The sequence below is a fragment of the Erinaceus europaeus genome, chromosome 9, assembly GCF_950295315.1.
Source record: "Erinaceus europaeus chromosome 9, mEriEur2.1, whole genome shotgun sequence".
NCBI lineage: Eukaryota > Metazoa > Chordata > Mammalia > Eulipotyphla > Erinaceidae > Erinaceus > Erinaceus europaeus.
In genome coordinates this window covers 100,935,966-100,963,964 of record NC_080170.1, presented here as the reverse complement: position 1 = coordinate 100,963,964, position 27,999 = coordinate 100,935,966, and the positions used below count along the sequence as shown (strand labels likewise).

The 27,999-nt window shown below is 39.8% G+C and overlaps 1 protein-coding gene across 2 annotated transcripts in view; it reads left to right on the top strand.

The window, feature by feature from the left end:
- The window catches only part of NXPE3 (neurexophilin and PC-esterase domain family member 3), a 54,409-nt gene extending 29,564 nt beyond the window's left edge, over window positions 1-24,845 (top strand). For both annotated transcript variants that reach the window (XM_060198436.1, XM_007532617.3), the window contains exons 4-6: window positions 1,875-1,948; window positions 16,882-17,088; window positions 23,157-24,845. In XM_060198436.1, the coding sequence (XP_060054419.1) occupies window positions 1,875-1,948; window positions 16,882-17,088; window positions 23,157-23,707 (832 nt within the window). In that variant the 3' untranslated portion in view covers window positions 23,708-24,845. The remainder of the gene's footprint in view (window positions 1-1,874; window positions 1,949-16,881; window positions 17,089-23,156) is intronic.
- Window positions 24,846-27,999: the final 3,154 nt, after the last annotated feature.

The following is a 27,999-nucleotide window of genomic DNA, read 5'->3' as shown; positions in this document are numbered from 1 at the left end:
ATATGTGTGCCCGACTGAATGTGCTACCATCCATTCCCCATTGTTATCTTTTTTATGGTTTCATAATCTAATATTTTTGTGTTCTGTGATTAAGAAGCGTATACATTTGAATATAATGAGCAATAAATGATTCTACAGTTTTTACTTGTTTGTGTATTTAAATTTTTTTCTTTACCTCTCCCTGTGCAATTGTATTCCTACTGTTGTAGGGCTCTGAACTGTATATATTATAAAAATAAAATTAAGGTAATACATTATCCATGATGACATGCTAGCATTAATTCTTGGTAGAACTGACAATAATTATAAAAAGAACTTATTAATCTAAGGGAAAACCCTTGTGAAAGAATGAATTTATCACATAAACACCTTACCTTTAATTTTATTATGATTTTTACTTTTTTCTTTTTAATTTTGTATTTTAAAAACTTGGAGAGAGTCGGGCGGTAGCACAGCGGGTTAAGCGCACATGGTGCAAAGTCCAGGGACCAGCATAAGGATCCTGGTTTGAGCCCCTGGCTCCCCACCTGCAGGGGAGTCACTTCACAGGTGGTGAAGCAGGTCTGTAGGTGTCTGTCATTCTCTCCCCTTCTCTGTCTTCCCCTCCTCTCTCCATTTCTCTCTGTCCTATCCAACAGTGACATCAATAACAACAACAGTAATAACTACAGCAACAATAAAAAAAACAAGGGCAACAAAAGGGAAAATAAATAAATACAAAAAAAATTTTTTACAAAAAGCTTGAAAGGGTAGGGGTTGGTAGTATAATGGTTATGCAAAGAGACTCTCATGCCTGAGGCTCCTAAATCCCAGGTTCCATCCCCTGCACCACCATAAACCAGAGCTGAGCAGTGCTCTGGTAAAAAAAAAAAAGAAAAAAAAACCTTGAAGTATTTAGTAATACTTAATGAACAATAGCAATAAATGCCCACATGTTTAACTTAGATCCACCATTGCTCATACTTTGCTGTGTTTGCTTTCTCTCTGTGCACTTGTTAGTAGATTTGTATCAGTCTGTGATCCTCCCTCCCTCCAGGTCATTTGAGAGTAGGTTGTAAACATTATGGTTCAGCATCTCACAAATAGGCATCAGAACACATTTATCATACTTGAAACATTTATCATTGATACATATTTGCTAAGTGCTGAAGACAAAAGGTCAAGAATACCTATCTGTGTGTTCGAGGAGTGTATGTTTTTGTCGAAGAAAAGACAGTACAGAGATGTGGTAATGGGCAGGTGTCACATCAACATGTATTTTGCATATACACTTGTATGAGCAAGTGTGCCTATTAGGACTCACCTTAGTTTTGAGCCAGGCCTAAAGAATTTGATGTGTGATTGGGGGTAGATAGCATAATGGTTATGCAAAAAGGTTATCATAGCTGAGGCTCCTAAGTCCCAAGTTCAATCTCCCTAACCATAAGGCAGAGCTGATTAGTGCTCTGGTCAAAGGGTGGGGGGGGGAGAAGATAACTGACTTGTAAGAATTCTGTGTGTGATGTAAAGTTGTGTAGACTTGCAGCCTGAAAACTAGGTGATGACAACATACATGTTTCCATCAGTGTCAGCCCTTCTCAGTGTGAGTCCAAGGGGGAGGAAGTACATCAGATAAGAACTTGTCATTCTGAAGTTTGCACTTTCTGGCATAAGCAGTGAAAACTTAAGATTCTCATTCAGTTTATATACCCTTATATCCTACTTATTATAAGAAATTTAGCTTAGTAATGATTGTGCTAATGCTTATAAGAATAGCCCATCTTATTAAAGATGCTGTGAAATCTTAGCCTATTTTTATTTACATTTAAAGGTACATAATGGAAAAACCAATGTTTCTAAGTCTAAGCTTGTGCTCTTTTTTATTCCTCTTAAAGTGGTATCAATATCAAAATGCCAATCAACGCCAGTGGACCTGATTGGGTGACTGTAATTCCCAAGAGAATAAAAGGTAAAAGGGACGAGCTTGGTGATTTCTTGATTTTGACTAAGTGAGTTGAGGTGATGTAGTTTCAGTGCTGTTACAATTTTTCCCCCTTTAATATGCCATGGCCACTTTGAACACAAATGAAAATGCTAAAAGAAATGTTTGATTAAATAAGAACTTCTATGCATGATTTTGAGTTTCAATATTTATTCTCATGTGAAAGTTATCTTTTACCCCCAGTCTCCTCTCTCTTTGGCTCTTAAATTATGGTAGCTATTAGTAATATGTTACTATTTTTAAATGAAATGTTATAAAATTAAAATTATTTAAAAAATATAATTTATGTATTACTTTTAATACATACTTTATTGGGGGTTTAATATTTATGTACAGTGTTGACAGAGAAGTACAATCCCTCACCTTCCCATAATAGCTGTCTGGGTGTCTGATGTTTTATTTATTTTATTTTTAATTTTTTATTTATGAAAAATAAAAATATTGACAAGACCATTGGATAAGAGGGGTACAATTCCTACCACCAGGGTTCTGTATCCCATCCCCTCCATTGGAGGCTTTCCTATTCTTTATCTTTCTGATAGCATGGACCCAGGATTATTATGGGGTACAGAAGGTGGAAGGTCTGGCTTTCGTAATTGCTTCTCCATTGGATATGGATCCATACTCCCAGCCTATTTCTGTCTTTCCCTAGTGGGGCAGGGCTCTGGAGAGGTGGGGTTTCAGTACACATTGGTAAGGTCATCTGTCCACTGAAATCAGGTTGGTGTCATGGTAGCATCTGCAACTTGGTGCCTGAAAAGCATTACGATATAAAGCAGAACAAATTGTTTAATATTCAGAAATCTAAAAGTAAGACTATAGCAGATGAGAGTTGAGGTCTCTATTTTGGAAAAAGGTAGAGAATCTAAGGTATATTCCAAGGTACCCATAGCTTTATTATTATTTTTTTTTGTCTGTGCCCAACAGCTAACTTGCAGGTGGGCTAGAGGTTTTATCTGGGTCAGAGTTGGAAATAAGACTAGAAAGCTGGAACAGGGCATAGAGTAGCTCCCAAACATGGACAAAGTATATAAATACTGTAACTGTAAACCTCATCGATCTGATCTGGAGACCATATTCAGCACAGGGGCCTGTGTAATCTCTGCATCCCTGAAGGTCTGAGGTCGCATTCCATGGCCATAGCTAGGAACAGTCTAGGCTGCATTCATTGTAGGACCAGTCCTCCTTGAGTGGCGAGTGTGTTGACCCATTCTCTCTTCGGAGAGTGGGGCAGTCCCTACCTTTATTGTTTCACACTGAGGGCAAGGTCCTGTAGAGGCCCATAAGAGGGTCCACTCGTTGTTCAGGATGGAGATGACCAGCAGTGGTGGAGAGTGGGGTCTGTCAGAGGTCTAGGCCTATCATAACTGTCGGCTCTCTTGGGGGTGCTATCTCGGGTATAGACTCTCCCGCGTGACCTTTCCTTTGGCCACTGGAGACGGGCCCCTGCAAGAACATGACCAGAGGCAGCAGGGGTGAGTATGCTGGGATACCTTTGCGACCCCCCGTGGCAAGAGACGAGACCAAGGATTACCCCAGGAGACTATGGCAGCAAATAGTCTCTTTATTGAGCAGCAGAGCTGAGTTTTTAAAGGGTGGTAGGGGGAAGCAGTTTGGGTAAGGCACCAGGAGCTTAAGAAAGGGTGAGGGTTTTTCCAGTAACTGCTAGGCGGGTGGTCTGGCTGGTTGGGGGGGTGGGGATGAGGAAGTGAGATTATCAGCAGGCACACGGAGGGGGGGGGTCTTTGTGTGGGCAGGGGAAATTGAACATAAATGGTTTCAAGAACGGGAGACAGGGAAGAGGTGAGGGGCCTTCTAGTAGCTGAGTAAGCAGACTAACCGGTTTGAGAACAAGGAAGTGAACCTTTGTGCTTAGAGAATGTGGGGCCCTTATGGGGCAAGGGTGACTGGTAGGGGGACAGAATCCTGGAGGCCGATCTCCCCCCCACCCCCCCAGGTGGGGGAGTCTGATGGGGCAGTTGTACCACCAGGCACCTGTTTCATAGGAGGTCCACATCATGCTCAACCTCAGCCTCACAGTTCCCCACACATATCTATGTAGGAATCCCAGGATTAGCTGACTAGGGCCCCGATGATAGGGTGGTCTGGTAATGACCAAGAGAGCCATCACTGAAATATGCCAGTCTCTTGCCCTTATCCAGTTTTTGTAGTTCTCATTTTATCTTACAAGGGTAGCTTTAGAGTGATTGAGGAAAGTGAAATAGAAAGTAGGTGAGTAGATTATCTAGGTCTAAGTAGAAACTATTTGATTAAGTACTTTATGGCATCTTTTTTAGGTCTTTCTACTTGCTTGATGCAGTTATTAAGTCACTACAAAGTATTGTGCAATTTTACTTTAAGGCATATATTTTCCCCCTAACTCATGGATACATGTACACATGTACACTATCTTATTGGCCCTGGTCTATATCTGGATTCTGTGGCTTTGTAAGGAAGTACACCACCTGATATGGAATTAAGGAGTCCTTTGAGCAAGGAAAGGTCTCACCAGACTAATGGAACTGAAGGGTTGACATTCCAGGCCTGTCGTCTCTGGACACAATCCAAAATGGAACATGTCGAGGTGGTACCGATTGCACTGATCTGGTTGAGATCAGCAGATGCAGCATCAAATGGTATGGAGAGAAGCATGAAGGAAAAAGAGCCACGCTCCAGAGGTTCCAGGACTGGGAGAAATACGGGTTTTATAGAGAAAGGGGAAGTTTACTGCTGTCTTAGAGTTTAAGAAGACAATAGATAGTTATTATTGCAACCTAGTTATTTGGGAATTTGGTCTACTTTGAAAATCTGATGGTCAGGATTTGCTGTATCATACATGACCTCACCATGATTTATGTCACTTAATGCTATTTACAAATAACTGTATCTTTTTTTTTTTTTTTAATAACTGTATCTTATATACTAACAAGACCAGTTGCTTCTGGTCTCCCAGGTCTGATTATAGGTGATTTAATATTTAAACGAAAAAGCCATCATTAGAAATGTATTAACAATTTAAACCCACTGTTAAAATTCAATCAGTTAGCAATTTGAAACCTTAAGTGTTTAGATTGAAGGAATGAATATATACTCAGAACTGGGCTGTATGCATAAAAAAGTTTGAGACTTTCAATCTCTCTTTTCCCTCTCATATTGCTTAGTGATATAAGACTGTAAGTTAATAGGAGTGTATATTAGCATCTTTCCTGCCGCCAAAGGCCTGTCTCCCTACCCCCTACAGTGGAGCTGAAAATCTACTCCCCCCCACCCCCAGAGTTTTTTACTTTGGTGCAGTACTCCAAACTCAGTCAATTTCTTCTTTACATTTCCCTTTCTGTTCTTTTTTTCTCAACTTCTGTTTATCAACGAAATCATCCCATACTCGTCTTTCTCTTTCTGACTTATCTCACTTAACATAATTCCTTCTTGCTCCACCCAGGATGGGTCAGAGAAGGTGGGTTCATTATTCTTAATAGCTGAATAGTATTCCATTATGTATCTATACCACAACTTTCTCAGGCACTTGAATTGTTTCCAGGTTTTAGCTATTGCAAATTGTGCTGCTATGAACATAGGTGTACATATCCTTTTGATGGGTGTGCATGACTTCTTAGGATATATCCTTAGGAGAGGAATTATTGGGTCATAAGGATGGTCCATTTCTAGCCTTGTGAGGGTTCTCCAGACTGTTCTGCACAGTAGTTGTACCAGTTTACATTCCCACCAGCGCTCCTTGTCCCTACCACCTCTCCAGCATTTGTTGTTGCTGTCGTTTCTGATGTATGACATTCTCACGGGTGAGGTGGTATCTCGTCTTTATTTGCATTTTTCTGATAGTCAGTGTCCTGGAGCAATTTTTCATGTCTGTTGGCCTTCTGTATCTCTTCTGTAGTGAATGTTCTGTTCATACCCTCTTCACACTTTTGAATTGGGTCATTTGCTTTTTTGTTGCTAAGTTTGGTGAGCTCTTTGTGTATTTTGGTTATTAGCCTCTTGTCTAATGTATATCATGTAAAGATCTTCTCCCATTCTGTGAGGGGTCTCTTTGTTTGGGTGATAATTTCTTTTGCTATGCAGAAAATTTTTCAATTTGATATATTCCCACTGATTTGTTTTTGATTTAGTCTTCTGTGTAATTGGCTTTATGTCATCAAACTTGTTTTTGAGATTTAGATGGGAAAGTGTTCTACCAATATTTTCCTCTAAGTATTTGATAGCTTCTGGTCTAACATCCAGGTCCTTTATCCATTTGGAGTTGACTTTATTTCTGGTGAGATAAAGTGGTTCAATTTCATTCTTTTGCATGTTTCAACCCAGTTTTCCCAGCACCATTCGTTGAAGAAACCCTCCTTCCTCCATTTAATAATTTGGGTCCCCTTGTCAAAAATTAGATGTCCATAGATGTGGGAAGCTTTCTGCCAGCAGATGGGGACCAGGGGCCTGAACCCTGGTCCTTGCACATGGTACTATATGCACTCAACCAGGTGTGCAACGACCCAGACTCCTAAGAGGTCTTATTTATTTATTTATTTATTTATTAGATTAATGGTTTACAGTAGGCAGTAAAATACAATAGTTTGTGCATTTGTAACGTTTCTCAGTTTCCCACATAACAATTAAGCACCCTCATGGTCCTCCTCTGCCATCATGTTCCAGGACCTGAACTCTTCCCACCCCAGAGCCTTTACTTTGGTGCAATACACCAACTCCAGTCCAAGTTCTGTTTTGTGTTTTCTCTTCTGTTATAATTTTTCAACTTCTGTTTATGATTGAGATCATCCCATATTCATCTTTTTCCGACTTACCTCACTTAACACGATTTCTTCAAGCTCCATCCAAGATGAGGTGAAGATGGTCAATTCACCATTTTTAATAGCGAGTAGTATTCCACTGTGTATATAGACCACAATTTTCTCAGCCACTCATATGTTGTTGGGCACCTGAGTTGCTTCCAGGTTTTGGCTATTACAAATTGTGCTGTTATAAACATAGGTATACACAAATATTTTGAGATGTGTGTGTTTGGTTCCTTAGGATATATCCCCAGGAGAGGAATTGCAGGGTCATAGGGTAGGTCCAATTCTAGCCTTCTGAGAGTTCTCCAGACTGTTCTCCATAGGGGTTGGACCAATTTACATTCCCACCAGCAGTGCAGGAGGGTTCCTTTGACCCCACACCCTCTCCAGCATTTGTTGCTGCTATCTATTTTGATGTATGACATTCTCACAGGAGTGAAGTGGTATTTCCTTGTTGTCTTTATTTGCATTTCTCTGACAGTCAATGACTTGGAGCATTTTTTCATGTTTGTTGGCCTTTTGGATCTCTTCTGTTCTGAATATTCTGTTCAAATCCTCTCCCCATTTCTGGATGGGGTCATTTTTGTTGTTGTTGTTGTTGTTGAGTTTGGCGAGCTCTTTGTATATTTTGGTTATTAACCTCTTGTCTAATGTATGGCATGTAAAGGTTTTCTCCCATTCTGTGGGTAGTCTCTTTGAGTGTTGGCATCTTTTGCTGTACAGAAGCTTTTTTTTTTTAAAAAAAATATTTATTTATTCCATTTTGTTGCCCTTGTTGTTTTATTGTTTATTGTTATTGATGTCATTGTTGGATAGGACAGAGAGAAATGGAGAGAGGAGGGGAAGACAGACAGGGGGAAAGAATGACACCTGGAGACCTGCTTCACATTTGTGAAGTGACTCCCCTACAGGTGGGGAGCCGGCGGCTCAAACCGGGATCCTTATGCTGGTCCTTGCGCTTTGCGCTACCTGTGCTTAATCCGCTGCGCTACCTCCTGACTCCCTAGAAGCTTTTTTTTTTTTTTAAATTTTTTTTAAAGTGTCTTGATTTTTAAAAAAATTTTTAAAAAATATTTTATTTTTATTTATTTATTCCCTTTTGTTGCCCTTGTTGTTTTATTGTTGTAGTTATTATTGTTGTCATTGTTGGATAGGACAGAGAGAAATGGAGAGAGGAGGGGAAGACAGAGAGGAGGAGAGAAAGATAGACACCTGCAGACCTGCTTCACCGCCTGTGAAGCGACTCCCCTGCAGGTGGGGAGCCGGGGTTCGAACCGGGATCCTTCTGCCGGCCCTTGTGCTTTGCGCCACCTGCGCTTAACCCGCTGTGCTACAGCCCGACTCCCCCCTAGAAGCTTTTTAATTTGATGTAGTCCAACTGGTTTATTTTTTATTTAGTCTTTTTTTAAAAATATTTTTTTATTTTATTTATTTATTCCCTTTTGTTGCCCTTGTTGTTTTATTGTTGTAGTTATTATTGTTGTCGTCGTTGTTGGATAGGACAGAGAGAAATGGAGAGAGGAGGGGAAGACAGAGAGGAGGAGAGAAAGATAGACACCTGCAGACCTGCTTCACCGCCTGTGAAGCGACTCCCCTGCAGGTGGGGAGCCGGGGTTCAAACCGGGATCCTTATGCCGGTCCTTGTGCTTTGCGCCACCTGCGCTTAACCCGCTGCGCTTAACCCGCTGCGCTACAGCCCAACTCCCCTTATTTAGTCTTCTTTGTAATTGGATTTGTATCATTGAGGATGCCTTTAAAATTTAGATGGAAAAGAGTTCTACCAATATTTTCCTCTAAGTATTTGATAGTTTCTGGTCTAATATCCAAATTGATCCATTTGGAATTTACTTTTGTGTTTGGTGAAATATGCTGGTTCAGTTTTATTCTCCTGCATGTTTCTACCCAATTTTTATTTTTATTTTTTTTTAAGTTTTATTTATTTATTAATGAGAAAGATAGGAGGAATGAGAGAAATAACCAGACATCTCTCTGGTACATGTGCTGTTGGGGATTGAACTCAGGACCTGGTGCTTGAGAGTCCAATGCTTTATCCACTATGCCACCTCTCAGATCACTCAACCCAATTTTTCCAACACCATTTGTTGAAAGGAGTCTCCTTTCCCTATTTAATAGTTTGGACACCCTTGTCAAAGATTAGATGTGTAAGAGGTTTTTTTTTTCTTCCCTCTCCCCCCAGAGTTTTTTTTTTTTTATTAATAACTGTTCTTTGCTTGAATAGAAGCTACTCATTCCATCCTTCTCTCATATGGGTAATTAAAAAAAATTTACTATATATATATATATATATACACATATATATGTATATATATATATAGAGAGAGAGAGAGAGAGAGAGAGAAAGAGGGAGATAGAAAGAGACACCTGGGGGGTTGGGCGGTAGCACAGTGGGTTAAGCGCACATGGCGCAAAGGGCAAGGACGGGCGTAAGGACCCCAGTTCGAGCCCCTGGCTCCCCACCTGCAGGGGAGTCGCTTCACCAGCAGTGAAGCAGGTCTGCAGGTGTCTTTCTTTCTCTCCCCCTCTCTGTCTTCCTGTCCTCTCTCCATTTCTTTCTGTCCTATCCAACAGTGAACGACATCAACAGCAACAGTGATAATCACAGCAAGGCTACAACAACAAGGGCAACAAAAGGGGACAGGGATAGTCTCCAGGAGCAGTGGATTCATGGTGCAGGCACTGAGCCCCAGCTATAACCATGGAGGCAAAAAAAAAAAAAAAAAAAAAGAAACAGAAAGAGATACTTGAAGCACTGCTTCATCACTCACGAAGCTTCTACCTTGCAGTTGGGGACTGAGCCCAAGGTAGAAGCTTGAACCCAAGTCCTGTCAGACTGTAATATCTGTGCTTCAACAGGTGTGCCACTACCTGGCCCCTAAGGGTAATTTCAAGGCTAAACACAAACTCAGGTCCTCTAACTACTTTCTCATATTCCCAGGATTTGACATTGTGTGCCTCAGCTTGATAATACTTCCTTTCCTTAGCCCCCACCCCCATCTGCAGGTGGATAGCTTCACAAGTGGTGAAGCAGTGCTGCAGGTCTCAGTCTCTCTCTCTCTCTCTTCCCCCCTTTCCCTCAATTTCTGGTTTTCTCTATTCAAAAAATAAACAAAGATAATAAAAATGTTTAAAAATACTGTTCGTTTCTTTTCTTTTTCTCTTTCCCTTTCCCTTCCCCTCCTCTCTCCCCTTCCCTTTTCCCTCTCTCTTTTCTAGAGAAATTGAGAGGGAAGGAAGAGATAGAGAGGGAGACAGAGAGACACCTGCAAACACTATTTCATTGCTTGTGAAGTTTTCCCCCTTCAAGTGGGGACTGGGGGCTTGAACCTGGGTCTTTGTGTACTGTAACGTGTGTGTTGGGGGGGGCTTGAACCTGGGTCTGTGTGCACTGTGACCTGTGTACGTGGTGTGTGTGTGTGTGTTTGCTCTACTAAGTTCTCCACTGTTCAGCCTAGATATACTGTTTCTTATTCCCACTAGATGGCACCCACGTGTCCTTTGTACTATTTTGTGATGCAAGTAGTAATTTTCACTCCATTGAGTCTGTGCCTTGTCTTTCCTGCCTCAGGAACCATGTGTAATCATCCTTTTGATCTTCACTTTATCATTCTTAATTCTGCAGAAAATTCCTTAGCTCAGAATTCAAGGGCACATATATGCGTGTGCTCACATGTACTTGGCCTTACTTAACTCATACTGTAACCATGTCCTGTTATTTCTAGATGGTTTAGGTAAATATACCTCACTTCCTTTTTTTCTTTCATTTTCCCCATTTTTGACCCAGACAGCTTTCATCATATCTAATGTATGGATAATGGGCCTTTCAAAAGAAGCTAAAAGAGTTATTGAAACAGGGTCCTTATATGCAAATATTTAAAACTATATCTTCTGACTTAGCATAAAGAACTTCATATCAACCTTACTGCCATCTATATGTAAACATTTTTCTTCACCATCAGTATTCAAAATAACCATAAAATTGAATAATAATTTTTATTCTCCAAGTTTTATTCCACATGCAAAGTATTCTAAGGGAAATATTGTCAACTAAAAAGAGTTTTATATCAGGGGCCAGGCGGTAGTGCAGCGGGTTAAGTGCACATGGTGCAAAGCACAAGGACCAGCCTAAAGATGCTTGTTCGAGCCCCCGGCTCCCCACCTGCATGGGGGTCACTCCACAAGCAGTTAAGCAGGTCTGCAGGTGTCTCTTTTTCTCTCTCCCTCTCTGTCTCCCCCTCCTCACTCAATTTCTCTCTGTCCTATCCAACAACAACAACAGCGATAACAACTATAATAATTATAACAATGATAAACAACAAGGGCAACAAAAGGGAAAAAATGGTCTCCAGGAGCAGCAGATTCATGGTGTAGGCAACCAGCCCCAGCGATAACCCTGGAGGAAAAAAAAAAAGAGTTTTATATCAGCTATCTTACAAAAGTACATTCTGAGTTCAGAGTACTGATGGCATTGTTAAACTTTAGAAACTACTTAAAACCGTATTAAACTAGTCAGAAAATGTTCTTATCCCAGCTGACCACAAGAGGGCAATACAGATACATGTATTGTACACTAGAAATTATTTTTGTTATCTTGAGTTGCATATTTGAGGAATTAGTGTCAGCTTAAGTTAATTGATTCCCTTTGCATGATTTGACTCTTAATAGTAAATGTAATTAGCATTTGAGTGGAAGTAGTAATTGTTTCCTTTGTGATATACACTTTTCTCTATAATATATATTTGATATAGACTAGCTGCAGCTACTTAATTTACCATGGAGAAAAACTGTAACTTCAAATTTATTTTCTTTTTTTGCCTCCAGGGTTATTGCTGGGGCTCGGTGCCTGCACCATGAATCCACTGCTCCTGGAGGCCATTTTTTTTTTCCCCTTTTGTTGCCCTTGTTGTTGTAGCCTTGCTGTGGTTATTATTGTTGTTGTTGATGTTATTTGTTGTTGGGTAGGACAGAGAGAAATGGAGAGAGGAGGGGAAGACAGAGGGGGAGAGAAAAATAGACACCTGCAGACCTGCTTCACTGCTTGTGAAGCAACTCCTCTGCAGGTGGGGAGCCAGGGGCTCGAACCCGGATCCTTATGCTACGTGCTCTTAACCCACTGCGCTACTGCCCGACCTCCTCAAATTTATTTTCTAGGGCCAGGGAAATAGCTCAGTCACAGAGCACAGGACTTGCAAGACCCCAGATTTGCTCTCCAGAACCATGTATGGCTGAGCAGTGCTCTGATCTTTCTGTCATAAAAACATCAAATTAATCAAACAAAAGGAAAAACCTAAAGCATAGTCACTTTGGGTGGTAGTAGCATGTGCAAGGAACTGGGATCAAGTCCCTGGTCCCAACCTGCAGTGGTGAAGGAAGTCTCCAGGTGTCTCTCTGTCCCCTGCTCTATTTTCTCTTCCCTTCTCATTTCCTCTCTGTCTTATAAAACAGAATAAAATGAAAGTCACTTTGTAGAAACCCATTCTACTAGAGGTTTTCTTTAGGATCCAGGTGTCTGCTCCAGTGTGCTCTGGCTGGTGTAGTGCCGACATGCTGATAGAATGAAGGGGAGTACTGGGCAAGGTTTGGCAGCATGTTATAAAATTATCTTTAAATAAGCCAACTGAATATTTACTGTACCCCCTTACTTTTTCTTTGTTAATTACATCTGCTAATAAAGCTTTGGAAACATATGTTCTTAGCAGCACAATTTGTCACAGCCAAAACCTGGAAGCAACCCAGGTGTCCAACAACAGATGAGTGGCTGAGCAAGTTGTCTATATACACAATGGAATACTACTCAGCTGTAAAAAATGATGACTTCACCATTTTCAGCCAATCTTGGATGGACCTTGAAAAATTCATGTTAAGTGAAATAAGTCAGAAACAGAAGGATGAATATGGGATGATCTCACTCTAAGGCCGAAGTTGGAAAAAAAGATCAGAAAAGAAAACACAAGTAGAAGCTGAAATGGAATTGGCATATTGCACCCAAGTAAAAGACTCTGGGGTGGGTGGGTGGGGAGAATACAGGTCCATGAAGGATGATAAATGACGTAGTGGGGGTTGTATTGTTAAATGGGAAACTGGGGGATGTTATGCATGTACAAACTATTATATTTACTGTTGAATGTAAAACATTAGCTCCCCAATAAAGAAATAAATTTAATAAATAAATAAATAAATAAAACCCTTAAAAAAAAAGAAAATAAACAACTTGCTAGAAAATAAAAAGAAAAGAAAAAAGTTCAGGGAGGGGGAGATAGCATAATGGTTATGCAAATTGACTGTCATACCTGAGGCTCCAAGGTCCCAGGTTCAGTCTCCTATACAACCACTAGCAAGAGCTGAGCAGTACTCTAAATAAGAAGAAGGAATGGGGAATGTTATGCATGTACAAACTATTGTACTTACTGTTGAATGTAAAACATTAATTCCCCAATAAAAAGAAAAAGAAAAAAAAATAAATAAAAAGAAGAAGGAAAAGAAGACTGAATACATTCTATCTGTAAAATAGAACATTTTATTTTATTTTTATTTTTTAATATATTTTTTAATTTCTTTATTGGGAATTAATATTTTACATTCAACAGTAAATACAATAGTTTGTACATGCATAACATTTCCCAGTTTTCCATATAATAATACAACCACCACTAGGTCCTCTGTCATCCTTCTTGGACCTATATTCTCCCCACCCACCAGAGTCTTTTACTTTGGTGCAATACGCCAGTTCCAGTTCAGGTTCTACTTGTGTTTTTCTTTCTGAGCGTGTTTTCCAACTTCTGCCTGAGAGTGAGATCATCCCATATTCATCCTTCTGTTTCTGACTTATTTCACTTAACATGAATTGTTCAAGGTCCATCCAAGATCGGCTAAAAACGGTGAAGTCACCATTTTTTATAGCTGAGTAGTATTCCATTGTGTATATATACCACAACTTGCTCAGCCACTCATCTGTTGTTGGACACCTGTGTTGCTTCCAGCTTTTGGCTATTACAAATGGTGCTGCCAAGAACATATGTGTACACAGATCTTTTTGGATGGATGTGTTGGGTTCCTTAGGATATATCCCCAGGAGAGGAATTGCAGGGTCATAGGGTAGGTCCATTTCTAGCCTTCGGAGAGTTCTCCAGACTGTTCTCCACAGAGGTTGGACCAATTGACATTCCCACCAGCAGTGCAGGAGGGTTCCTTTGACCCCACACCCTCTCCAGCATTTGCTGCTGTTCCCTTTTCTGATGTATGACATTCTCACAGGAGTGAAGTGATATCTCATTGTTCTCTTTATTTGCATTTCTCTGACAATCAGAGACTTGGAGCATTTTTTCATGTGTTTCTCGGCCTTTTGGATCTCTTCTGTGGTGAATATTCTGTCCAGGTCCTCCCCCCATTTTTGGATGGGGTTGTTCGTTATCTTGTTGTTGAGATTTGCAAGTTCTTTATATATTCTGGTTATTAGCCTCTTGTCTGATGTATGGCATGTAAAGATCTTCTCCCATTCTGTGAGGGGTCTCTTGGTTTGGGTAGTAGTTTCTTTAGCTGTGCAGAAGCTTTTTAAGTTTATGTGGTCCCACAGGTTTATGCTTGTCTTAGTCTTGTTTGTAATTGGATTCGTTTCATTGAAGATGTCTTTAAAATTTATGCGGAAAAGAGTTTTGCCAATATTTTCCTCTAAATATTTGATAGTTTGTGGCCTAACATCCAAGTCATTGATCCGCTTGGAATTTACTTCTGTGTTTGGTGAAATATAGTGGTTCAGTTTCATTCTTCTGCATATTTCAACCCATTGTTTCCAACACCATTTGTTGAAGAGACTCTGCTTTCCCCATTTAATAGTCTGGGCACCTTTGTCAAAGATTAGATGTCCATAGGTGTGGGGGCAGAACATTTTATTTAAAAGGAATCAAGGCAAAATAATTTTGAGTACACAACAACAAGGGCAGCAAAAGGGGAAAAAAAGCCTTCAGGAGCAGTGGATTCGAGGTACAAGCACCGAGCCCCAGCAATAATCCTGGAGTAAAAAAAATAATAATTTTGAGTAATATGGATGTTATTAAATAAAAAGTCAGAAGTAGAGGACTCACCTAAATTTAAGTCTCTTTCTTTCAAGATTTATTGGTGAAATAGAGAGGACCAGATAATTATTTTAGCATATATGGTGCTAAACTTGGAACTCATTTTTCTTTCTTTCTTTCTTTTTTTAATTTATTTATAAAATGGAAACATTGACAAAACCATAGGACAAGAGGGGTACAACTCCACACAATTCCCACCACCAGATCTCCGTATCCCATCCCCTCCCCTGATAGCTTTCCCATTTTTTTTAAAAGAATTTATTTATTTATTAATGAGAAAGATAGGAGGAGAGAGAAAGAACCAGACATCACTCTGGTACATATACTGCCGGGGATTGAACTTGGGACCTCATGCTTGAGAATTCAATGCTTTATTCACTGCACCACCTCCTGGACCAAGCTTTCACATTCTTTAACCCTCTGGGAGTAAGGACCCAAGGTCATTGTGGGTGCAGAAGGTGGAAGGTCTGGCTTCTGAATTGCTTCCCCGCTGAACATGGGCGTTGACTGGTCGGTCCATACTCCCAGTCTGCCTCTCTCCCTAGTAGGGTGGGAACTCATGTTTCAAGTCTTGACCCTCTGCCATCTCCCAGGAAACTTAAATTTAATTTTCTGAGTCTTCATAAGCATTTGAATTTCAAATTGTGGTTTAATAGGTGAGACAGTAGAATTTCTGAATTATGACCAAGGTTTAAATTGGGGATTTTATAAGGAAGTGATATAAGATAATTGATTTTTTGAAGGTTATGTATTTGAATAAATGTTGGAAATGAGTAGGAACCTAACTAAAGGAAAAAGTGAAAAATGAAAATGCTATGTTTCTATAGCCATCTATTTTGAAAGACATGAATCACAGTATTTAAGAACTTTAGGGCTCACCTACTAGAATCAGGCTTTACCTTGGTTGGGGCCTTTGTCAAGTTGTCCTTAAAGGTGGGGGATAATTATAGAACCTACTTTAAAAGGTTATCATGAGAGAAAAAAGTTATCATGACCATCATGTGCGGCAATATGTTTAATTTCTCAGAACAATGTCTGATTTAAAGTAAACTTGCAAGACATATTAGCCAGGGCGGAGGGTAGATAGCATAATGTTGTACAAACAAACTCTCACGCCTGAGGCTCCAAAGCCCCAGGATCAGTCCCCCCCACCCTACCACTACTACCACCATAAACCAGAGCTGAACAGTGCTCTGGTAAAAAAAAAAAAAAAAAAAAAGCCCTATTAGCAATCCCTGTCTGTTTTGAAGCATGCAGAGCGTTTGGTCTCCACAATGGCATTTTCCCAAGGGAGGTGCTTGTTAGAATGGGTGTTGCCTCTCCCTCTGAAAAGTATCCTGGTACTTGTGTTTAGTATAGCTAGGCTACAACAGTTAGTACACATTACTGATAATTTTTTATGTTGCTCATTCATGAAGACCTTCTGAATCTCCCCTGTTGTGGGAAGTCATTCTTTAGACTGTATGTTCATTGGTTCTCTGCTTTAAAGGGTGGTGAATTAATATTGGGATATAGGACCCACATAAGGTTAACTAACAGATTAAACTTTTTTTTTGTAATGGGCTAAGAAACAGTGGACTAATATAGTATAGTTTTACATATGTAAAATATGAATTTAGGTTGCCACTTAACTCTCAGGCATTTGGATGAGAAACTATTCTGGAAAATGTTTATATCTACATATTTCTTTGGCTTCTGCCCAGCTTTTTATTTATTTATTTATTTATTTATTTATTTATTTAAATAAAAACATGCATAAGTAGAGGAGATGCTAAGTCCCCTCTTTCCCTTCTGTCTGCCAATACCCTCACACCACTTTCACATCTCGTTTTTGTACAAAGAAGAACCTTTCTAGCAAGGGGAAAATCTGGGACTATGTGTTGTGACAGCAGGAAATGTAACCCATATGCTAGTAGGCTAACAAATGTATGGGCACAATTATATTTCTTGGGACATTTTTCATGTATGGTTTGTTGGAGAATTTGAGACTTTTTTTTCTTCTTCTCCTTTACAGAAGCTAACAACATAGAACTGTCTCAAGGCTCAGGAACTTTTCCCTCTGGGTATTATTACAGAGATCAGTGGAGACCCAGAAAATTTCAAATGCGACAGTTTAATGACCCTAACAACGTTACAGAATGCTTAGAAAGAAAAGTGGTGTATTTATTTGGTGACTCAACAATCAGGCAATGGTTTGAATACCTTACTACATTTGTTCCAGGTTGGTACTTTGCTTTTAACTCTTTCCCACATATATGAAATCAGCTTTGAAATAGGCAGACTCAACATGCCTGAAGAAAGATACCAGGTGAGGAGGTAATTATTTCTCTGTAGGACTAAAGAGGTATCCTGACTTTGGAGATAAGTATGACAATTTCAGTTGGTGGGGTTGTGATGTATTGATGCAAGCAGTGAGTTCTCTTTGCTTCCTATCACTGATTATCTGTGTGACCTTCAATAAATCACTTACTTTTTACGGCTTTACTTCATGTTTGAGATCAGGGGACTGCAATATTATCACCTCAGAAGTGTCTTTTAGTTTCAGTATTCTGGACTGTAAAGGTGGATATTTCCAGCTATTTCTCTTGTATTACTTTTTTGCTTCAGCACCAAATTTTTATTAGAAAGAAACAGAACTGACTGATCCATTTTATTTACTTATTTATTAAAACAATTTTTTTTTTATTTTATTTAAGAAAGGATTAATTAACAAAACCATAGGGTAGGAGGGGTACAACGCCACACAATTCCCACCGCCCAATCTCCATATCCCACCCCCTCCCCCGATAGCTTTCCCATTCTCTATCCCTCTGGGAGCATGGACCCAGGGTCATTGAGGGTTGCAGAAGGTAGAAGGTCTGGCTTCTGTAATTGCTTCCTCGCTGAACATGGGCGTTGACTGGTCGGTCCATACTCCCAGTCTGCCTCTCTCTTTCCCTAGTAGGATGGGTCTCTGGGGAAGCTGAGCTCCAGGACACATTGGTGGTGTCTTCAATCCAGGGAAGTCTGGCCGGCATCCTGATGACATCTGGAACCTGGTGGCTGAAAAGAGAGTTAACATACAAAGCCAAACAAATTGTTGAGCAATCATGGACCCAAAGCTTGGAAAAGTGGAGAGGAAGTATTAGGGAGATACTCACTGCAAACTCTAGTATACTTCTGCTTTCTTACTTTGGTGCCATACTCCAAACTCAGTCATTTTCTGCTTTGCGTTTCTACTTCTTCTTTTTTTTTTTTTTTTACATGCATAACGTTCCCCAGATTCCCATTTAGCAATACAACCCCCACTATTTCATTCATCATTTTTCATGGACCTGTATTCTCCCCACCCACCCACCCACCACAGAGTCTTTTACTTTGGTGTAATACTCCAATTCCATTTCAGGTTCGACTTGTGTTTTCTTTTCTAATCTTGTTTTTCAACTTCGGCCTGAGAGTGAGATCATCCCATATTCATCCTTCTGTTTCTGACTTATTTCACTCAACATGATTTTTTCAAGGTCCATCCAAGATCGGCTGAAAACGGTGAAGTCACCATTTTTTACAGCTGAGTAGTATTCCATTGTGTATATATACCACAACTTGCTCAGCCACTCATCTGTTGTTGGACACCTGGGTTGTTTCCAGGTTTTGGCTATTACAAATTGTGCTGCCAAGAACATATGTGTACACAGATCTTTTTGGATGGATGTGTTGGGTTCCTTAGGATATATCCCCAGGAGGGGAATTGCAGGGTCATAGGGTAGGTCCATTTCTAGCCTTCTGAGAGTTCTCCAGACTGTTCTCCACAGAGGTTGGACCAATTGACATTCCCACCAGCAGTGCAGGAGGGTTCCTTTGACCCCACATCCTCTCCAGCATTTGCTGCTGTTACCTTTTCTGATGTGTGACATTCTCACAGGAGTGAAGTGATATCTCATTGTTGTCTTGATTTGCATTTCTCTGACAATCAGAGACTTGGAGCATTTTTTCATGTGTTTCTCGGCCTTTTGGATCTCTTCTGTGGTGAATATTCTGTCCAAGTCCTCCCCCCATTTTTGGATGGGGTTATTTGTTGTCTTGTTCTTGAGTCTGGCAAGCTCTTTATATATGTTGGTTATTAAACTCTTATCTGATGTATGGCATGTAAAGATTTTCTCCCATTCTGTGAGGGGTCTCTTGGTTTGGGTAGTGGTTTCTTTTGCTGTGAAGAAGCTTTTTAATTTGATGTAGTCCCATAGGTTTATACTTGCCTTAGTCTTCCTTGTAATTGGATTCGTTTCATTGAAAATGTCTTTAAAATTTATGCGGAAAAGAGTTCTGCCAATATTTTCCTCTAATTATCTGATAGTTTCTGGTCTAACATCCAAGTCCTTGATCCACTTGGAATTTACTTTTGTATTTGGTGAAATACAGTGATTCAGCTTCATTCTTCTGCATGTTTCAACCCATTGTTTCCAACACCATTTGTTGAAGAGACTCTGCTTTCCCCATGTAATAGTCTGGGCCCCTTTGTCAAAGATTAGATGTCCATAGGTGTGGGGAAAACAATTTTTTTATTTTCCTTTTGTCCTTTTTTTATTATTGTTGTAGTTGCTATTGATGTCGTCGTTGTTAGATAGGACAGAGAGAAATGGAGAGAGGAGGGGAAGACAGAGAGGGGGAGAGAAAGATAGACACCTGCAGAACTGCTTCACTGCTTGTGAAGCGACTCCCCTGCAGGTTGGGAGCTGGGAGCTCGAACCTTACTGCCAATCCTTGCACTTTGCGCCATCTGCTCTTAACCCGCTGTGCTACTGTGCTATTGCCTGACTCTTTATTTTTTTTATTGCCACCGATGTTATCGCTGGAGCTTGTTGTCTGCACAACAAATCCACCACTCCACACCCCCCCTTTTTTTGAATAGAACAGAGAAACCGAGAGGGAAGGAAGAGAGAGAAATAAGAGAGACACATGCTGTACTGCTTCACCGCTTGTGAAGCTTCCTCCCATCAGGGGGCTTGAACCTGTGTTCTTGCATATGGTAAAGTGCACTTACCTGGGTGTGCCACTAACTGGCCCCTGACTGACTTATTTTAGTGCAACCTAAAACAGTGCTTTCCCTGTTGGGACTTCCATTGGTATGACATGAAGATGGAGCTGGTTCCTTTTGATGGTGTCTGGGTGAGTCCTAAGCACACTCAGCTTGGCTTTACTGTTTGGCTCAAGGCTGCTGTTCAAATTCAGAATAAAATCCTACTCATTGGAGAGCCATTTCTTTCCTTTCCTTTTCTTTTCCTTTCTTTTCTTTTTAAAAGATTTAATTTACTTATTAATGGGAAAGATAAGAGGGGGGAGAGAAAGAACCAGACATGACTCTGGTACATGTACTGTGGGGTATTGAACCCAGGACCTCATGCTTAAGAGTCCGATGCTTTATCCACTGTACCATCTCCCAGACCACTGGAGAGCCATTTCTTTTTTTTTTTCTTTTTTTATTTATTCCCTTTTGTTGCCCTTGTTGTTTTATTGTTGTGGTTATTATTATTATTGTTGTTGTTGTTACTGATGTCGTCATTGTTGGATAGGACAGAGAGAAATGGAGAGAGGAGGGGAAGACAGAGGGGGAGAGAAAGATAGACACTTGCAGACCTGCTTCACCACTTGTGAAGCGACTCTCCTGCAGGTGGGGAGCCGTGGGCTCCAACCAGGATCTTTACACTAGTCCTTGCACTTTGTGCCACCTGTGCTTAACCCGCTGCACAACCGCCTGACTCCCTGGAAAGCTATTTCTTATAGTGGGTCTTTCTAAAAGGGATATGGACAGTGAGGAAGGGTAGAAAGCAGTAATAAAGATTCAGAGGCAGACACCTATCACAAGGAGATGAGAAATTGTACCTGTGTGTCAACAGCAGTACTGTAATCCATTAACTCTCCAATAAAGAAGAAAAAAAATATTCAGGAGCAGGAATAACTAACCTGCTTATATTATAGAGGGCTCATAGATAATCTTGTGAGAACTGCTTTTGATGACTGTATATGGTTTTTTGTGAATTGTGCATGTTTTTCTTTTTCTCTTTTATTACATCAATTTAGTTTCAGATTTAATTTTTACAAGGAAAAGAGGAAATACTGACAAGTTCCCTCAAAATGGAAAGTTAATAACAGTTTTTGTTTTGCTTGATTTCTTAAAATTGAAACATATAATTGAGTTCTAGTTGGTGATCATACATTAAAAGTCAGGAGAAGAGAAATACTTTGATGCTGAAATGATTTGAGGTACAATTTGAGGCTGATCAGAAATAGCCCTGTAGTACTCTTCAGTTGCTTGAATCTTTAATTCCAATGACAGGGTAGGGAAGATAGCATAATGGTTATGCAGAGAGACTCTTATGCTTGAAGTTTTGAAGTCCCAGGTTCAGTCCCCCATCCTACTATAAACCAGAGCTGAGGAGTGCTCTGGTAAAAACAAATAAAAAAGTCCCAATGATGTACAGTATTTCCTTTGGTAACTGATGACATTAAATCTCTTGATCATTTTTTAAAATATTTATTCCCTTTTGTTGCCTTTGTTTTATTGTTGTATTTATTGACGTCGTCGTTGTTGGATAGGGCAGAGAGAAATGGAGAGAGGAGGAGAAGACAGAGAGGGAGAGAGAAAGATAGACACCTGCAGACCTGCTTCACCGCCTGTGAAGTGGGGAGCTGGGGGCTCAAACTGGGATCCTTACTACTGTTCCTTGAGTTTTGTGCCACCTGCGCTTAACTGGCTGCACTACCGCCGGACTCCCTACTCTCTTGATCATTTTTGCCATGTGCTCTTAACCCACTGTGCTACTGCCTGACTCCCTTCTTGATCAGTTTTCACCATACCCTTTGCAGACAGATTTTTCACATGATAAACCCTTATGTTGGTGCTTGGTCTTCATCAAAAGAGAATGGTAGATTGAGCTTTTATTGACTTTTAGTGGAGTCAGTTCTAAGTAGTTATAATTTGGGCAAGGATATCTAGCAGAGGACCTTGGGACTAAGCAAAAAAAAAAAAAGTGAAACCTTAAGAAAAACCTTGGGCAATTATAGTTTTAATGTTATTTTTTCCAACTGACTATAAACTCTCAACTTGAGAGTATAGTCTGTTACTTAATCTGTTCGAGCATTATTGACTAGTAGTCAAAACTGAATTCTTGTCTGGCAAATGTTAATTGAATTGGGTTGCCAAAAGTTAATCTGTTCACTCTAAAGCTCTTACTGGAATATTTATGGATATTGATATATACCCCTTTCCTTATGGAGCATATGTTAAAGTGATGAACTGTACCGAGCTTTTTTGGTAGTACCAGCAGAGAATAATCATAGGTTCCTGAAGATCTCGGAGGAGCTGCTCTTTAGATTAAGGGGAGGGAGTGAAGGGAATTCTAACGTCTGCTATTGTTTTTGCTATTCTTTTATATATATATATATATAATTTTTTCCTTATGTTTATTTCCTTTTGCTGCCTTTGTTGTTTTTTTTATTGTAGTTATTGTAGTTGTTATTGATGTCCTCATTGTTGGGTAGGACAGAAAGGAGAAAGGAGGGGAAGACAGAGAGGGGGAGAGAAAGATAGACACCTGCAGACCTGCTTCACCACCTGTGAAGCAACTCCTCTGCAGGTGGGAAGCCAGGGGCTCTAACCAGGATCTTTACGCTGGTCCTTGCGCTTCGCGCCAAGTGCGCTTAACCCGCTGCACTACCACCCGACTCCCTGTTTTTGCTATTCTTATGACATAGAAAGAAGTTCTTTAAGATGCCAACATGATTTTTTGTCCATAGGGTGAAATTGAAAATCAAAAGAAACAGGGTTGATTCCCCTCTCTCATTATTGTACAAAAGAGGTATTTGGTTACTAATATGTGATCATAAAACAAAAATTACAGCCCTTGTCTGAAAGAGATTCCATTTGTCTGTTAGAACAATAAAATAAATGTCAACTACCCCCCCCCCAAGTTTAATTTTAGCTATTTGGCAACTAGTGTAAACAGGAAGCTGTCTCGGCCTGTTAGAGATAAACAAGCCATTTTTGCTTCTGATGCATAGATGAGGGTGTAGAATCTATCGCTGATGGTATTATGCTGTGGTTTAAGTAATAAGTACATTAGTATAGAGATACATTGGTTTGAAGGGGACCAAGTATACTGAAATAGATTTTCCCTTTGCATTTGTATTGTACCTCTTTGTTGTACTTTTTTTTTTTTTTTTTTAGCTGTTCCTTGAAGTAACGAAGTAAAGATTAATCAGACAGTATGTGCTAGGTTTGAACATTTTTATGAGATTGAATTTTCCCTGTTTCAGATTTGGTGGAGTTTAATTTGGGTAGTCCCAAGAATGTGGGTCCCTTCCTTGCAGTGGACCAGAAGCACAATATCCTCCTTAAATACCGCTGCCATGGACCACCCATCCGCTTCAAGACTGTCTTTAGCAGTGAACTCCATTATGTGGCAAATGAACTGAATGGTATTGTGGGCGGGAAGAACACAGTGGTTGCCATAGCTGTATGGTCTCATTTTAGTACTTTCCCCTTGGAAGTATATATCCGACGGCTCAGGAACATTCGCCGAGCAGTGGTCCATCTCCTGGATCGAAGCCCCAAGACTGTGGTTGTTATCCGGACAGCCAATGTCCAAGAGTTGGGACCTGAGGTGAGCCTTTTCAACAGTGACTGGTACAACTTTCAGTTGGACACTGTCCTTCGGAAGATGTTCTCAGGGGTTGGAGTGTATCTTGTTGATGCCTGGGAAATGACCTTGGCCCATTATCTACCCCACAAGCTACATCCAGATGAAGTTATTGTGAAGAACCAACTGGACATGTTCTTGTCCTTTGTGTGCCCCTTGGAGATTTAGCCTGCTGTGGAAGAAACTGGAAGAATCAATTTCAATGACCTCTGTCATCTGCACTACACGAAGTTTTATGAGAGCTTCATGGAGAGATGTACTAGTATGTACAGAAATTCAAAATGTACGGGACTTTATATAATGACTTGTAAGAAGCTTAGGAAATGCAGGTTACATAACATATCAAAGGGTATGGTAGTGGCACACCTAGTCGAGTGCACATGTAACCACCATTTATATCTATCAGTATCTATAGGAGTTTTCCCAATGTTATCTTAGCCATAGATGAGAGAACCATCGTTACTAGCATCTACATACTGTATTGCCCCTAAAACCAAAGATGCTAATGAGTGCTTTTGAACTCACTTTTCCTGAGAGGGTAGATTCCTATGGTAAGAAGTGTGACAGTTCTAATTTAAGTGGGAGGATTATTCCACCAGTTGAATGTTTGTCGCCTTATCTGCTAAAGGAACTTGTGAACATCTACATGAATAGCATAACTGGTCTGTCTTCAGGAGAGTGAACTAGTGAGACTAATATTTTTTAATCTGTGGCTTCTGAAACACACAATACACTCTTGGGAGTTTCTCTTGATGACTCATTGCTTTTGTCTGAATTACTTCAGGAAAGTTGGTCTCAGGGGCCGGGTGGTGGCTCACCTGGTTGAGTGCACATGTTACAGTGTTCAAGGACCCAGGTTCAAGTCCCCAGTCCCCATCTTCAGGGGGAAAGCTTTGCAAATGGTGAAGCAGTGCTGCAGGTGTCTCTTTCTCCCTCTCTTATCTTTCCTACCCTCTTAATTTCTGGCTGTCTCTATCTAATAAATAAAGATGATTAAAATTTTAAAAAAAAGTTGGTCTCTTTGTTCAGAATTTGCTAGTGAGAAATTTACAGCGTCCTGCATGGATTTAGAAAAGCTACATCAGTAAAGTATGTATAAAAGCACTGATATTTGTATTGAGTGATTATTGATTCAGCCACATTTTCCTTGATGATAAAATAACCACTTTTGGAATTAGAAAGGGGAAAATCTATAAATTAAAATTTTTGTGTTCTGAAGCTTGAGGGTTTTAAGAATTGATTTATTGTGTAAAGAATGCTGTTGATTATTATAAAGTTGTGAAAGTTACTTCCACCAATAACAAGTGTTTGTTTTGGTTGTTATTTTGGATCACATACCAAAATTATAAGTTAAAATCTAATTAGAATTTGAAGTTAAATATTGAAATCTATGACAGATATTTCTTGATTTGAGCATAAAGTACACACATTTGCTAATGCTTAGAAATAAAAAGACCCTGCCACTTCTACTGGGTATCTTAAAATAATTAAATTGTCTATTTTACCTGTCTTTATTAATTCTTATTAACTGTATTTTTACTAGTGATTTAATATTGATTTACAAAATTATGAGACAACAGGGATATAATTCCACATCATTCTCACCACCAGAGTTCTGTGTCCCTATTCCTTCCATTAAAAACTGCAGTAGTTCTCCCAAGGTTGACTATTCTTTCTTTTTTTTTTTTCCTATTATCTTTATTTATTTATTGGCTAGAGACAGCCAGAAATCGCGAGGGAAGGGGGTGATAGAAGGAAGAGAGACCGAGAAATACCTGCCACACTACTTTACCACTCGCAAAGTTTTTCCCTTGAAAGTGGGGACCAGGGGCTTGAACCCGGGTCCTTGCACATTGCAACGTGTGCTCAACCAGGTGCACCACCACCTGGCCCCTTGACTATTATCTGTATAACTATCTATATTTTTATATATTTGCTCATTTTTTCCCTATGGTTCCAGTCTTCCCTTCCTTTCTAAGCCACACTTAAACTTATTCCTACTTCCGAATGTCCTTTTTTTACTCTCCTCTCTCTGGGTTTTGGGGTCTTGATGATGGAATTGGAGTTCAGAGCCCTCTAGTCATCTTCTGACAAGGCTCCCCCTCTGTCTTTATTAAAATTAAATGAATCTCAGTTATCTTGGGACCACTTGGTAAGTGTATTTTTCGTTTTGGTAAGTATGTTTAGTTATCCCTAGACATGTTACAAAATCTAGGGAGGCTTTAGAAATTAAGACAGAGGATCAAAGCATTCAGAAGTATACTGTTTAAAAAAGAATGAGTCGGAGGCTGGAGGCTGGGCGATGGCGCACCTGGTTCAGTGCAGTAGCATGCTCAAGGATCTAGGTTCAAACTTCTGGTTCCCACCTGCAGAAAGGAAGCTTCACGAGTGGTGTAGTAGTGTTGCAGGGTCTCTCTCTGTCCCTCTCTACTTATCCCTCCTTTCTCACTTTCTCTCTTTCTTGTCCAATAAAAGAAATAAGAAAAGGAGAAACTAGGAAAATGGCCACTGGGGAGTGGTGCATTCCTTGTGCAGGTACCAAGCCCGAGAGATAATCCTGGTGGCAGTCTGAAAAAAAATTTAAGTCAAAGAACTTGAGTTTTTAAGTTGAAAAAAAAAAAAGACATTTTAAGATCTTCCTGAGTTTTGAGGGTCATGTCAAATTTATAAAAAATATGTATGGAAAAAGAAGATTTTAAAATTATTTTTCTGAATCTAGAGAGGACCAAGTAAAGGTTAAGTGTATTGAGATAACTTGATTCTAATGGCATTCAAGCTTTATAGTGTCAAAGCATCACTTGGAATTTATTTTTATAAAAATGCAGAATTAGGGGCCAGGTCCATAGGCCTTGTGAAATTCACATTGTGTCTAGTGACACTAGTGATATAGTGGTACTGTCTACACTTCTTATTTATTTATTTATTTATTTATTTATTTATTTATTTTTCTGTCTACACTTTTATTTATTGGTTTTGCCACCAAGGTTATTGCTTGGTGTTGGCACTATAAGTCCACTGTTTCATGGTGTTCATTTTTTCTTTCTTTTTTAAAAAATTTATATTATACTTGATAGAAAAGAGAGAAATTGAGAGGGGAGGGGGATATTGAGAGGGAGAGAGAAAGGTAGCTCACCGAATACCTGCTTCACCATTTGTACCCCCTGTAGGTGGAGAGTAGAGCTGGAACTCTGGTCCTTGGGAATGGTAATATATGCGCTTAACCTGGTACACCACTGCCTGGTGCTAACCTTCTACATTTAACACATAATAACTAAGAGAAGTGGGAAGACAGACAGACCTAAGGGAATTATATTACTTGTTTATAATTTTACCCATAGTTTATTTATTTACTTAACAGAGCACTGCTCAACTCTGGCTTATGGTGGTTCTGGGGATTGAACCTGGAACCTCTTGATATTTCATAGCTCCATTTTATAGCTGAGAAACTTGAGTTTGGATTTGAACTGAGATATATGGAGAGTTCATAGCTCACTTCAACTGCAACTTGGGTTTTTGTAAAGAGTTTTTTTTTCCTTTTAATGAAGTAACATTTGAACCTTTGCCTAAGGGTTACTCGAAGAGATTGAGAGGGCATCTTCTAGGAGAATTTCAAGGAGGGGACATTGCCTCTTTGGGGCTTTCAAGTAATGCTAGTGTTTGTGCAAATAATTTCTTGTGTTCTTTTTAGATTTAAATCTACAAATTGTAAGATTTAAATTCTTTTAAAAAATTTTATTTATCCCTTTTTGTTGTCCTTGTTTTATTGTTGTAATTGTTGTTGTTGGATAGGATAGAAATGGAGAGAGGAGGGGAAGACAGAGAGGGGGAGAGAAAGACAGACACCTGCAGACCTGTTTCACCACCTGTGGAAGTGACTCCCCTGCAGGTGGGGAGCTGGGGGCTCGAACTGGGATCCTTATGCCAGTCCTTGTGCTTTGTGCCATGTGCATTTAACCCGCTGCGCTACCGCCGACTCCCTTAAATTCTTTTTTTTTTTTTTTTTTTTTTAATACCAGCGCACTGTTCAGCTCTGGTTATAGTAGTGTGAGGGATCCAACCAAGGACCTCAGAGTCTCAGGCATGAGAGTCTCTTTGCATAACCGTTATGAAATCTCCTCTGCCCAATTTTTAAAAAAAATGTAGACATATGGTTCTAAACTTTCGATGACAGTTTTTCTTAATATTTTATTTATTCATGAAGAAGGTAGAGAGAGAACCATTATTCACATATGTTGGCCATTGTGATTGGACATCAAGGTTTAAAAATTATGTTCATTGGGTTAAAACATGAATTCTTATTTTGGGATAATACTAAGTTATTGTTTTTCTTGTTAATTTTTTTTATTGCCACCAGGGGTGTTGCTGGGGTTTAGTGCTTGCATAATGAATTCATTGCTCCTGGTGACCATCCATACTCCACCCCACCACACCACACCCTTCTTTTCCCCTTAGATTTGAGA